General features: G+C 39.4%; 1 protein-coding gene across 1 annotated transcript in view; it reads left to right on the top strand.

Annotated features, from left to right (window-relative positions):
- Positions 1-4,537: 4,537 nt before the first annotated feature.
- Positions 4,538-12,651, top strand: part of LOC107299282 (protocadherin gamma-A11-like) — a 26,833-nt gene continuing 18,719 nt past the window's right edge. The window contains exons 1-2 of the mRNA XM_029286758.1: positions 4,538-6,881; positions 12,316-12,649. Coding sequence (XP_029142591.1) covers positions 4,538-6,881; positions 12,316-12,649 — 2,678 coding nt within the window. The remainder of the gene's footprint in view (positions 6,882-12,315; positions 12,650-12,651) is intronic.

The raw sequence follows: 12,651 nt of genomic DNA, 5'->3' as shown, positions 1-12,651 counted from the left end.
CTGTTCAAAGTTACAATGGCACTGAAGTGACTTATGACCATTTTTCACACTTATGACCATTGCCACATTCCCAGGGTCATGTGATTTATATTTGGATGCTTTGCAACTGATTCATATTTATGATGGTCCCAGTGTCCCACGGTCATGTGATTCCCTTTTGCAACCTTCTGACAATCAAAGTCAATGGCAGGGTTGCTGATGGCCAAGTGCTAAGGCAGGACTTCCTTCAGATCTTCCTCCCTTTCATTCCAATCTCCCTGCCTCCTCTCTTCCTTCCTGTTTCCCTCCCTCCCTTCTTCCCTGCCTCCCTCTTTCTCATTCCCATCTCCTTCCTTCTGAAGGAAAAATTTGACCCCCCCCCCCCATATTTTCCCTCTTCCATATATTTATCAAACAAGAAAAAGCCTCCAGAGACAGAAAAGACAAGCCGCTAAGGGAACTAGCTTAAAAGGGCACATTCTCCTTTAAGAATTAGCTACTGATAGAAAGGAAAGTTAAGGAGCTGGCAGTGGGCACTTAAGAAAAAAAACCCCAAATGTAGGAAGTACTGGCTGCCGCCTAAGGCAGCCTCCCCAAATGGCTCCATTCATAAGTAAATTAATGCTACAAGCAAAATCCATTCAGGACAAAAATACTTCAAAATCCCTTGCAGCAAAACTTACAGCTAACAATAGCAGAGCAATAGAATTAGAACCAGTAACCCTCACCCCAAAATCCAACACGAGCCATCAGCCACAATAGAAATTGCCAAACACTCCTTAAGAACACAAAGCCCACATTGCACAAATCCCAGAACTTCAAAGTCACAAAATCACATAAGAATCCTTCCACTCTCCCGGTTTGTTGTTCAGCTGATCCAGAACCGAACTGCTGAAACAGCACTTTGCTTCTGCCAATAAACATGTCCTCTCAAGGAGCCGGAGCAGCCGGCTTCCTCTCACCTATTTCAAACTGCAGCGCTTCATTTTTTTTCTTTTCTCTTAAAGGTATAGCCTCCCGGCTGGAAAGCAAACCCTCAGCTTTTTCTTCCAACACTTCCTTCCTTTCTGTTTCCCTCCTGCTTGCTACCTCCCTCTCTCTCATTGCCATCTCGTTCCTTCCTCCCTCCCTCCCTCCTTCCATGCCTCACTCTAGCTGATGCTGCCTTTCTTCATTCCTCGTGGAGGGCAACCCCTCCCCTGCTGCGTTTCTTGCCTGTTTGTCGCTGCCACCTGTGTGCGCACCTGGCACGGATGACTGCCACAGAAGTTGTAGATCTGCTCCTGGTCAGCCTGTTTTATCTCCTCTCCTCTCTCCCCCCTCCTCCTTCTTTTCTCTTCAGTGCTGACTCCTCTTCCCAAGGCTGCATCTTTTTTCTCTCTCTCCCTCTCCCACCCAAACTGCCTCTTTTTATAGCCTCTCCTGTCTCCGCCCCCTCCTCCTCCTTTCTCTTCCGGGTGAGCCAGAAGTGCTGATCCTGGGGCCTTTGCCTCGCCCCAGCCGCCCTGCAACTCCTAAGGACTCTCTCACGGCAAGTCCTGCACTGCACCACTTTGGCTCGTTTCCTCCACCGCTACACTTGACTGGGCAGGGCAGGGCTGTGTACCACCTGCCAACTGCCAATGTACCACTGGTGGTATGCATATCACCGGTTGAAAAGCCCTGCTATAGACAAAATACAATGGAAAAAGGAATAACAACAAAAAGTAACATTTTTACTATCACTTGAAGGTGACTTTAGGAGTAATTTAATTTAACATTTTGTAGTGTTTGGGCTGTTAGCCTTGATCTGGTCCTCTTTACTACCTTTCTGAGGTGGTGCTAGAATAATGTTGCTGATCACAGTTAGAACTCAGGTCATCCTAAGCAGTTAATTTGCAGGAATGTATAACAGGTAGGAAATAGATTTGTGAAGAGACCACCCAGTTTGCTTCAGTAGCTCAGACTATCTCTAGCAATATCTTGATAATTTCTGAGTAATTCCAAGCACAGTGCAATCTTATTGTCAAGATCAAAAGAAAGTTGCTAAATTGGGATTTCATTCTCCTGTTGATTAATTAGGGAAAATACAAATATAACTTTTTTTCAGTAGAGAGGAATGACATTTGCAGAGAAGTTAGAGCATTTTTAAGAAAGACAAAGATTATCATCTTTTATTTAAATTACTTAGTGTGTTTTTGAGCTCCTATATTGACTTTGGAAATGCTAAGGAGATTCACATATGGTGTATTTCACTGAATATTATAGACTGCTTCTCTCTTGACATTCTTCATACTTGGCTGAAGACATTTTTGCCAATCTCATATTCAGTCTGAAAAAATAGAGAACCAATCTCTATAGGTGGTGATTTAACAACTTTTTCATTCCTATAATCATTAATAGACTAGTGGACTATTTGAACATGAGTGTAATTTTCCTGCAAGAATTTCAGCTAGATAATCAAATATTTTCTTCCTGGCCACTTTGGCAAATTTGATGACATAACACTGGCTTAAGGAATGCATTATGCTGCTGATTGTGCCATATATCTATTAATATGATTTTTGCTATATATCAATTAATATGATTTACTACTATTTATAATATTACATGGTAGAGTGAAGGTAGTACATGTCTCCACAGATGGTGTTGTCTTCAGTGGGGCAACAAACTATTTTCTCTACATTCTTTTTTTCCTTTTCTTCCTTCCCCTTCCCCTTTTCTTTCATTTTTATGTTATGAATTTCCTTATATTTTCCACTACTGACAATACTTAATGGAGCTTCCTTCACCTATACAAAACCTTATTAATATTTGAATGAGGCATTTGAGGAATACCAGCACATAGGCTAGCATCGGAATTGAGAAACATCCTAGAAGAAAGATATGGCAAACCACTTCCATTCTGTTGTTGAAAAAAATGAGTATGTTCATGGAGATACCAGGAGTTGAGTTCAGTTCAAAGGAGACTGGTCATAAACAGTTTTACTTCAAGCAAAAAGTAAGTATTATAAATAAATCCACCTCATGTTCAGGAGTTCTCCCCATCCCACATCTTGGTTAATGGGCTGATTTATGCTCAGCCCATGTCAACTGTAAATAGATCTCCACTTTCCACCTTATTTCAGCACATGTATTAGGCTTTCTGCTCACTTGTCATTTCCTTGTGGGTACAGGCTCATGAGTCAAAGACAATGCTTTGAACATACTATGTTTGAGATTATAGCTTTGATTTCTTATTCCCATTTTATCTTGACTTCCGCAAAACAAAAGACAAATGGTAGAATAGCAAGATAAACTGATGTTAAAATAGTGATGAGGTAATCACTATACATCCAGTAAGTAATCGAAAGGGCTCAGTGGAATGCTGTAACTGAAAGCCAAATTAGCAAGAGGGCTGTTCCCCATCACTCCCTGGTCTTCAGCCAATTAGCATGTGAAATACACAAATGGATTGTATCTTTTGCTACATCAATGGAATGGAATGAAATTTGCAAGCATGCAAGAAAATTAGGAGTGGACAAAGTTTTCATGGAATGTAGTACAGAATGCTAGAGTCACATAAAAAAGAATTCAAGGGTTGTATCATGGTTTTTGGAAGCTGATAGACAATGATAGACAAATAATAATGTTGAGGGACCTTAATGATGCCTTAGAATAAAGTCTAGCAATTTTTCTCCATTATTTCACAGAATATAGCACCATTAGAGTTGTTACAAGAAAAATGTTCTTAGTAACTTGTAGAAATGTATTTATTTCATTTCTCTCATGCAAAATCAAAAGACCAATAATCTATCAACAATTTTTCCAAGGGGGAAAAGTTAAACTTTATGAAATAATAAAGGTATTAAATACCACTTCATCTCTGTTGGATATGCTAGTGCTTCAATTAGCATTTATCCCACAGAACTGCCATTTCATTTTCCCCACCCTGCTTTGTCTTGCCTATGATTTCAGAGATCCCAGATGGACAAACTCAAGAGCAATTTATCCATCCAAGTAACCAAAATATGGCCAGCACATTTTGCAATGCTCCTGTTTACAAATAATGGGGAAATGGAATTAGGGTCACATTTGCAATATATTGTATTAACTCAGATATATGGTGAAGTCTTTGAAGATTTTTCATTTTTGATTTGATGTGGCTTTCTTAATTACTTGTAAGTAAATGTGACTAATTACAATTATTTGTAACATAAAGAACACATACATGGATTGTATGTTAGTTTCTAATATTAGATAGACTCCTGCTTTGGTGTGTCATCAAACAGTAATCAAGTTCTATTTTATTACTGTTGTTCTGATCTTTCATCTTGGGAAGCATAATTTTCATTGAGACAATCAGCCTGATTTGTGACTATAGGTAAGTAACATTAACATAAGCAAAGAAACATTACAAAAAGTACCTGTAATATTTGCGTTGTGACCCTGGGTGTCGCTGTTTACCAGTCTGGCAGAGAACTGCTCAAAAAGCTCAGCCTTCATATCTATGCTGCTTAAATACCTAGACTACAGAACAGTTAGATCATAAGGAAGAGACATACGAGCACGGGCAACTCTTGCTTGCTGGAAGTAAATGATGAAAAGAAGCTACAGAGAAGGAATTCTACTACAATGCCTTATGATGGTGAATTCTTGGAAGATTATTTCTGGTCAGCTCCATTATTCTATTCCAGAGGAAGTACGCAAAGGCACTTTTGTGGGAAATGTTGTAAAGGACCTGGGAATAGATGGGAAGCAGCCTTTTGACCATGGACTACGCATTATTCCTAATTCAGGTACAGTTCAGTACTTTGAATTTAATTCCAACAGTGGCCATTTACAAACCTGTGAGAGAATAGATAGAGAAGAGATCTGTGGAACAGGAGAGAAATGCATCTTAAAATTTCAGATCCTTGCTGAAAGCAAATTAAAGCTTTATGTCACTGAAATAGAAATTGTGGATATAAATGATAATGCTCCTTCCTTTCTTTCAATAAGCTGGGAACTGAAAATCAGTGAAACATCTGTTCCTGGTTCTCAGTTCTTTCTACCAGAAGCTCAAGATCCAGATCTGGGAAAAAATTCTATACAACACTATGAACTCACAGCCAGTAACCATTTTTCTCTGGAGATGCAAAGAAGCGAAACTGGTGCCAGATCTACGAAACTAGTTTTGGAAAAATCACTGGACAGGGAAGAGCAGTCAGTTTATGACCTGATCCTTACAGTTTTTGATGGGGGTGAACCTATCAGGTCTGGCACACTGCAAATTCACATCTTTGTTCTAGATGCAAATGATAATGTACCAGTTTTCAACCAACCAATCTATGAAGTAAACATCAAGGAGAACATGCCTAAAGGATCCATAGTAGCTACGGTGATGGCCATTGATATAGATGAAGGAATCAATGGAGAAATAAAATATTCTTTTCAAAAAATCTCAAAAAAGGGCTCTCAAAAATTTATGTTAAATTCGACTTCAGGGGAAATTATCCTTGTGGGGAGCCTTGATTTTGAAACATCATCAACGTATGAATTTGAAGTGCAAGCCATGGATGGGGGTGGGCTGAGTGATAGGTCAAAGGTTGTGATTTTGGTTACAGACTTAAATGATAATGCACCTGAGTTAGCCATCACCTTTGTGATCAACTCGGTGCCTGAGAACTCTCCAGCTGGGACCGTCATTGCCATTTTAAATGCCCGAGACAGAGATTCAGGAGACAACGGAGAGGTTAAATGCTCAATTCCCAGCAACCTCCCTTTTCGGCTCAAGAAAACAATGGAGAGTTTCTACAGTTTAGAGACAGAGAAAGCCCTTGACAGGGAACAATTGCCAACTTACTCTATTACTGTTACAGCGGTGGATGATGGGGCACCACCACTCTCTACATCTGTGGTTATTTCACTCCATGTGTTGGACACAAATGACAACCCTCCACAGTTTCTGGAATCAAAATATACCTCCTACCTTCTAGAAAATAACCCAAAAGGAGCCTCAGCCTTTTCCCTCAAAGCAAATGACCCAGACTGGGAAGAAAATGCCAGAATAACTTACTCCATCACTGAGAGCCAAATGAGGGACTTGCCCCTCTCCTCCTACCTGTCCATTAATTCTGAGACAGGGACCGTCTATGCCCTAAGCTCCTTGGACTATGAGGAGATTCAAGAGATTCAGTTCCAGGTCAAGGCTCAGGATGGAGGATCCCCATCGCTCAGCTCTAATGTCTCGGTGACTCTCTTCATCCTGGACCAGAATGACAATGTGCCAGAGATCCTGCACCCCTCCCCTCCCGCTGATGGCTCCACTGGGATAGAGCTGGCCCCTCGCTCTTCTGAGCCAGGTTACCTGGTCACTAAAGTAGTGGCAGTAGATGCAGACTCTGGCCAGAATGCCTGGCTCTCCTACCAGCTGATCAAAGCAACAGAACCAGGGCTTTTCACCGTGGGACTACACACTGGCGAGATCAGGACTGCTCGGCTTTTTCTGGAGAAAGATGCCCTGAAGCAAATCCTGGTGGTTTTAGTGAAGGACAACGGGCAGGCGCCTCTCTCTGCCTCAGTCACTCTCACGGTGGTTCTGGCTGACAACATCCCTGAAATTCTCTCAGATCTGAGCAACATCTCAGCTCCTGTAGATCCTCAGTCAGACCTCACTTTCTACTTAGTGACTGCCGTGGCTTTTGTTTCCTGCTTATTCTTTACCTTCCTCCTTGTGCTACTGGCAATTAGAGTGTATAGATGGAGGAATTCAAAATTGTTAGAGTCAGGAAGTGTACATTTTAATGGTGTCCCAGTGTCACAATTTGTTGGGATGGATGGAGTCCGAGCCTTTCTTCAGTCGTACTGCCACACTATTTCACTCACCAGAGATTCTAGAAAAAGCCACTGCAATTTTCATGAGGAAAACTGTTCAAATACTCTGACCAATCAACCTCTAACCTGTGGGGCAAGTGACCCTATCCTAGCCTATGGGGATTTAAACTTGAAGAATGATGAGCAAATCTTAGTTAAGGTGAGTTTAATATTTCAGATTAATGGTGTGTTGTGTTGATCCTATAAGCCCTTATTTATCTCAACAGTGGTTTCCCTTCAGTTTGTTCTGTCTATTGAATCTTAATACTGGATGTTTAACATTTTGTTTTTACTCTGCTGGGATCTTTCAGCTTTGTCCTGATGTCTGTTAGGATAATGTTCATACTGTTGATATGAACACTGTTCCAGAATGAATGCAGAATGTTATGTCTATCATATAGATCTACTTATTTGCCATTGTTTCATTCTTGTGATATGATAAGGCTGGTTAATTTCCTCATGTACTGATTTTCTATTCATAATGCTCATTCTTCCTATGGTTCCCACTACTATCATTTTATGAGTTAGGGTTGATGAGACCGGTTCAAAGTCATCCAATGAGTTTCTGTGATTGAATGTATAATAGGGTGGAGTTCTCCTAGAATTCTTTGTGATGATCTGAAGAATTGTTGAGGAATTATGGCATCACAGAATTATTTATATATCACATAACATTACATGTTAATCTGTAAATAAATACTCTGGTTGTAATACAAATGTGATTCTTATTCAGCTTACTCACTGAGACCTTAATCTGAGAGGAAGGAATGAAAAAGAATTTCAGTGTCGATTCCACTGTAGCTAAATATGGGCTTTCTGTTTCCATTTCTATAGATGTATTTTTTTTTACAGAAAAACTGTTAGTTGTTTTTTTTCTAATACCCCCCAAAAAGGAACTTTACTTGGAATTCTGAGACATTTTACATAGATTAAAAATCCATTTTAAATCCCACCAGAACAGAGTATTTCCTGTCTAAAGGAAATAGTGAAGTAAACCAGATTTTTATTAGTTGTCAGAATATATTGGACTTATTTGTGACTTTATCACATTTCTTGGAGAAATGAGCAAAGTTTGGTATTTTAGCTATAGCATTTTCAGAGTTCTTTTGGCCAGCAAATAAAGAAGCAATAGCAATAGCACATAGACTTATATACCATTTCACAGTGCTTTACAGCCCTCTCTACGTGATTTACAAAGCAGCATATTGCCCCCAACAATTTGGATCCTCATTTTACCGACCTTGGAAGGATGGAAGGCTGAGTCAACCTTGAGCCGGTCAGGATCGAATTGCTGGCAGTCAGCAGAGTTAGCCTGCAGTATGGCAGTGGTAAAAGAAGAAGAAAGGTTCCTTTACTTTGTGCGATGGTTCCAATCATCCTGAGAAATACATAGTAATCAAAGGCTCTATTTTGACCTGCAATATTGCCCACAAAGACTTGAATAAAGAGGTGCACATATTATTAAAATCAAGGAATGGATGCCACCTTATCGTTAAGGATTATAGGTTTATAACTCTCAGCTTTTCAACCTGGGTGATGAGTTAATTTATCAACTATGGCTTGCTATATGAATTTAGCCCAAAGTAATAGCTGAGATTCATAATTACAACCCCCCCTCCCTGGAGTTTGATGACGCTTGACAGGGTTGCGCTTGCATGAACAGAGTTGGTACACAATTTGAGGGTTCTCCTGGATGTATGGTTCCTATTTGAGAAGTATGTGACAAATTTTGTTAAGATTCAATTTGTGCACAATTGTACCCATTCCTAAATAGGAAGGCCTTGCTCATGGCCATTTCCTGGTTGGACTAGTTAACCTGCTGTACATGTTTGCCCTTGAGGATCACCAGGACGTTACAATTGACACAAAATGTGGTAGGATGCGCTGTGTTGGGCTTCCCTCTATTTACCCATATTACAGTGCTGCACTGGCTCCAAGATTCTTTCTGGCTGCAATTCAAGGTGTTGACTATCACCTTTAAAGCCTTACATGGCATAAGGCTATGTTATTTGTGGGACCAGCTGCCCTTGAGGTTATCTGCCTGCTGCAACAAGGATTGATAAAATGGGCATGTTCCATGTCCCTTCTCTTAAATGCTACCATCTAGTGAGACCTGAGAAGTTTCATTTTTCCACAGCAACTTGTGGAGTTGAGGCTGGATTAAATGATGATAATGCGCCCCATTTTTAGGAAGAGAATTCAAAGTATCTGTAAAACTAGGATCCAGATTTCGTTAAATATTGTCATAATCCACAAAATAATTAAGTTAATTGCACAATGATATAGTCCAAATGTACTATTTTGTCTGGAGGTTAAGCAAAATTTCTAGGTGTCATAAATACTTAACTGTGTTTGGAAAATTCTTTGCACACTAAAGGGGAGTCCATTTATAATAATAGCTATTAATGAGAGTAATCTGTCTGTATGGTGTTATGCAATTCTAAATAATTCTTTTAGATTTAAATAACAGTTTACTGGTTTTTAAACTTTTCTATCAAATAAGTATCATTGAGGATAACCTAAAAGAATCTATAGTCTGAACAATAAAATCCAGTGATCTTGATAATCAATCATGATATAAATTATTCTTTCACAAATTTTGGGGCAACTACTATCCAAATATTTATCTTCAGTTCTATAAAAGGGGCACAGAGAATTAAAACAAATGTATGGTGACCAGACACATCACGAAGCATGTGCTTTGTCAGGAACAAGAATATGATTAAACCATCAAGTCCATTGACAATTATCTCTTCTTGCTGATACAAATGATATTCTAAAGAACAGCTACAGCTGATACACCATAAACTGAAATTTTCAGAAGGAAGTTCAGAAACCTGGAGATTCAAGAGGCGTTATCATCCATTCTTCCAATCTATTCTTCAGGTGAATGATGGATTATGTAAATGGTATCAATAGAAGAGATTTGGTTTCTGGAAACAAGGTCTGAATTCTGGAAAGATGGACTGAATGGTCTGACTGCTAGCACAAAATAGGTTGTACCTCATAAGGATTGACAAAAAAGAGTTTGGACAAAGCATAACAACTTCATTAGAAGGCTTTAAACTATATATTTTGGGAAATAGAAATGAAAATCTTTTTTTACATACTAATGCCCAGAATTTTAGAAACAAAATGAATCTGAGCCCTTAAAATAGAAAGGCAAATGTCATTTAATTCATAAAACAGAGACCCAGTGGGATTATATCAGTGCCTGGAATAACTGAAGGATGCCGTTTGTTTAAAAGGAACAAAAGCAAACAGGAATTGCATTATTTGTTTAAAATATTTCTTCCTGCTCAAAAATCAAAATAAATGAATTGGTCATTTATGAATGTTATCAGAAACTTTAGATTTTCAAAGAGTCAAGAAGTCATACAAATGGGAAATCATTCAAATTGTTGGCAGACTCAGCCAAGTATGGACCTTCCATGAAATTTTTGATTTGTTTTGCTGACAAATTTCACCTTCAGAGAAAGGAGCAAGAGTCAAGAATCTAACTCATAAAAAAGACTTAACTGAGAAAGTGGGCAAAGCACGACACTGAGGGAATGGCAGTATATTGCTGGTGTTCTTGATTTTAAGGGAAACTAAAAACTAATCATAGTCTAACCAACTAACCAAGGATAAATGGGACTGCATGGGACAGGAAGGTAAAAGGAAAAGGATCCAAGATGGGAGAAGTTCCTAAAGGAGAAAACAGAACTAAAAACAATTCCACTATGAAGAAAAATGCAGGATAGCAGACCAGTCCAGAACAGCAAACCAGTATAGCTACAGAAAGAGCTTACTGAAGATCTGAACACAAAAAAGAAATGAAAAAGAGAGCTAGTTCAGAGAGTGTACAGGTGGTGTAAGGAAAGCAAAAGCTTAGAATGAATTAAAGTTAGAGAAAACTAGGTTAATGGCACTGTTGAAACAAACCTATTAGAGGTGGATGTATCAGAACTGATTTTTGCCTCCTTATCCAAAGAAATACCGAAGATTCTGCTTTAGATTTATATCACTATACGTAAAATATAAGGCTTGTGGGGCAGGGTAATGAGGCATGTTAGTTGCCATTTAAAAATGCTTTCCCATTCAAAATAGTATCTGCTACTATGAAGCCTACTATAAGCACAGAATAAATGATAAATAAATCTGAAATTTAAAAGAAATTGCATTATCATATGCAGGAGATTCCTTGTTATGTCTTTCTAAAAGCCTAGATCCAGAGATTTCCTGCAGTTCTGCATCGGAGACTCAGAGCGCCGCTGTTGGCCAACATAGTTCCCAGAAAGGAGCTGGCAATCTAATGGGCTTCCTGCCTTCTGACTATCCACTCACCGAGCGCAGAGCAGTCAAAGAGCAGGACTGAGGGACACTCAAACACCATGGCAGAGAAAAGAGAACCACTGCAATGTAGATAGAACTCAGGAGAANTTCGCTATTCAATTCCAGAGGAAATGGGAAAGGGTTCCGTTGTGGGGAATCTTGCCAAGGATCTGAAGCTGAGTCCTGCAGAAGTGGGAAATCGCAACCTGCATATCCTTTCTTTAGGCAAAAAGCAATACTTCTCCATTAATGCTGAAAATGGGAATCTGTATGTAAAAGACAGGATTGACCGAGAGGAAATCTGTGGGGAAACTGCAGTCTGCCCCATCAATTTTGAAGTGGTGAGTGCAAACCCCATGGACATATTTTATATAACAGTAGAGATCCAGGATATTAATGATAATGCACCACATTTCTTAAATGGTGATATCAAGTTAGAGATAATTGAATCCACTTTACCAGGAGCCACATTTCCATTTGAACCAGCAGAAGATCCTGATATTGGGATATATTCTGTCCAGGACTATCATCTAAGCATTAATAAGTATTTCATTTTAGTAATTAGTAAGCAAGACTCTTTAAACAAGTATGCAGAATTAGTACTGGAAAAACAGTTGGATCGTGAAAGTGAAAGTACTGTTAGTTTAACCCTTAGTGCTCTTGATGGTGGAAACCCTGCAAAAACTGGAACAGCCAAAATACAGATTACAGTCATAGATGCTAATGACAACCCACCTGTCTTCAGTCAAAAAGTGTACAAAATCAGCCTCAAAGAGAATGCGTCAAAGGGATCTACTGTAATACAAGTCAAAGCCACAGACAAAGATGAAGGTTCCAATGGCCAGATCAACTATTTCTATAGAAATATTGCTGATAATGCTCATCGGAAATTTGACTTGGATTCAGAACAGGGATTTATATCAATTCACGAAGAGCTAGATTTTGAGGAAACAGAGAAGTATACCATAGCAGTAGAAGCAAGGGATGGAGGTGGATTAGTAGCACACTGTAATGTTGAAATAAAACTATTAGATGTAAATGACAATGCTCCAGAAGTGATTCTTGCTTCCTCATCCAAAGAAATTCCTGAAAATTCCCCCGTAGGGACATTGATAGCCCTCATCAATACAAATGATAGAGATTCGGGGGATAATGGAGAGGTCAATTGCCATTTAGAGAATGCTTCCCCATTCAAAATAATATCAGCAGCTAATAACTACTATAAGCTGCTGACAAATGGTCCCCTAGACAGAGAAAGCACCCCAGGGTACAATCTTACAATCACAGCCACAGACAATGGTACGCCCCCTCTTTCTACACAGAAAACTATCTCACTGGAGATTTCGGATATCAACGATAATGCCCCTGCCTTTGAGAAATCTTCATATAGTGTCTACGTGGCAGAGAACAATCCTGCTAGCTCCTCCATCTTCAGCATCAAAGCTGTAGACCCCGATCTTGGTCGCAATGCTAGGATCACCTTCTCCATCCTCACTAGCAAAATAGAGGCGCTACCTCTCCCGTCTTACCTCTCCATTAACTCAG

This window comes from Protobothrops mucrosquamatus, unplaced genomic scaffold (assembly GCF_001527695.2).
Source record: "Protobothrops mucrosquamatus isolate PMUCROS unplaced genomic scaffold, P.Mucros_1.0 scaffold_226, whole genome shotgun sequence".
NCBI lineage: Eukaryota > Metazoa > Chordata > Lepidosauria > Squamata > Viperidae > Protobothrops > Protobothrops mucrosquamatus.
This window is presented reverse-complemented; position numbering and strand designations above follow the sequence as displayed.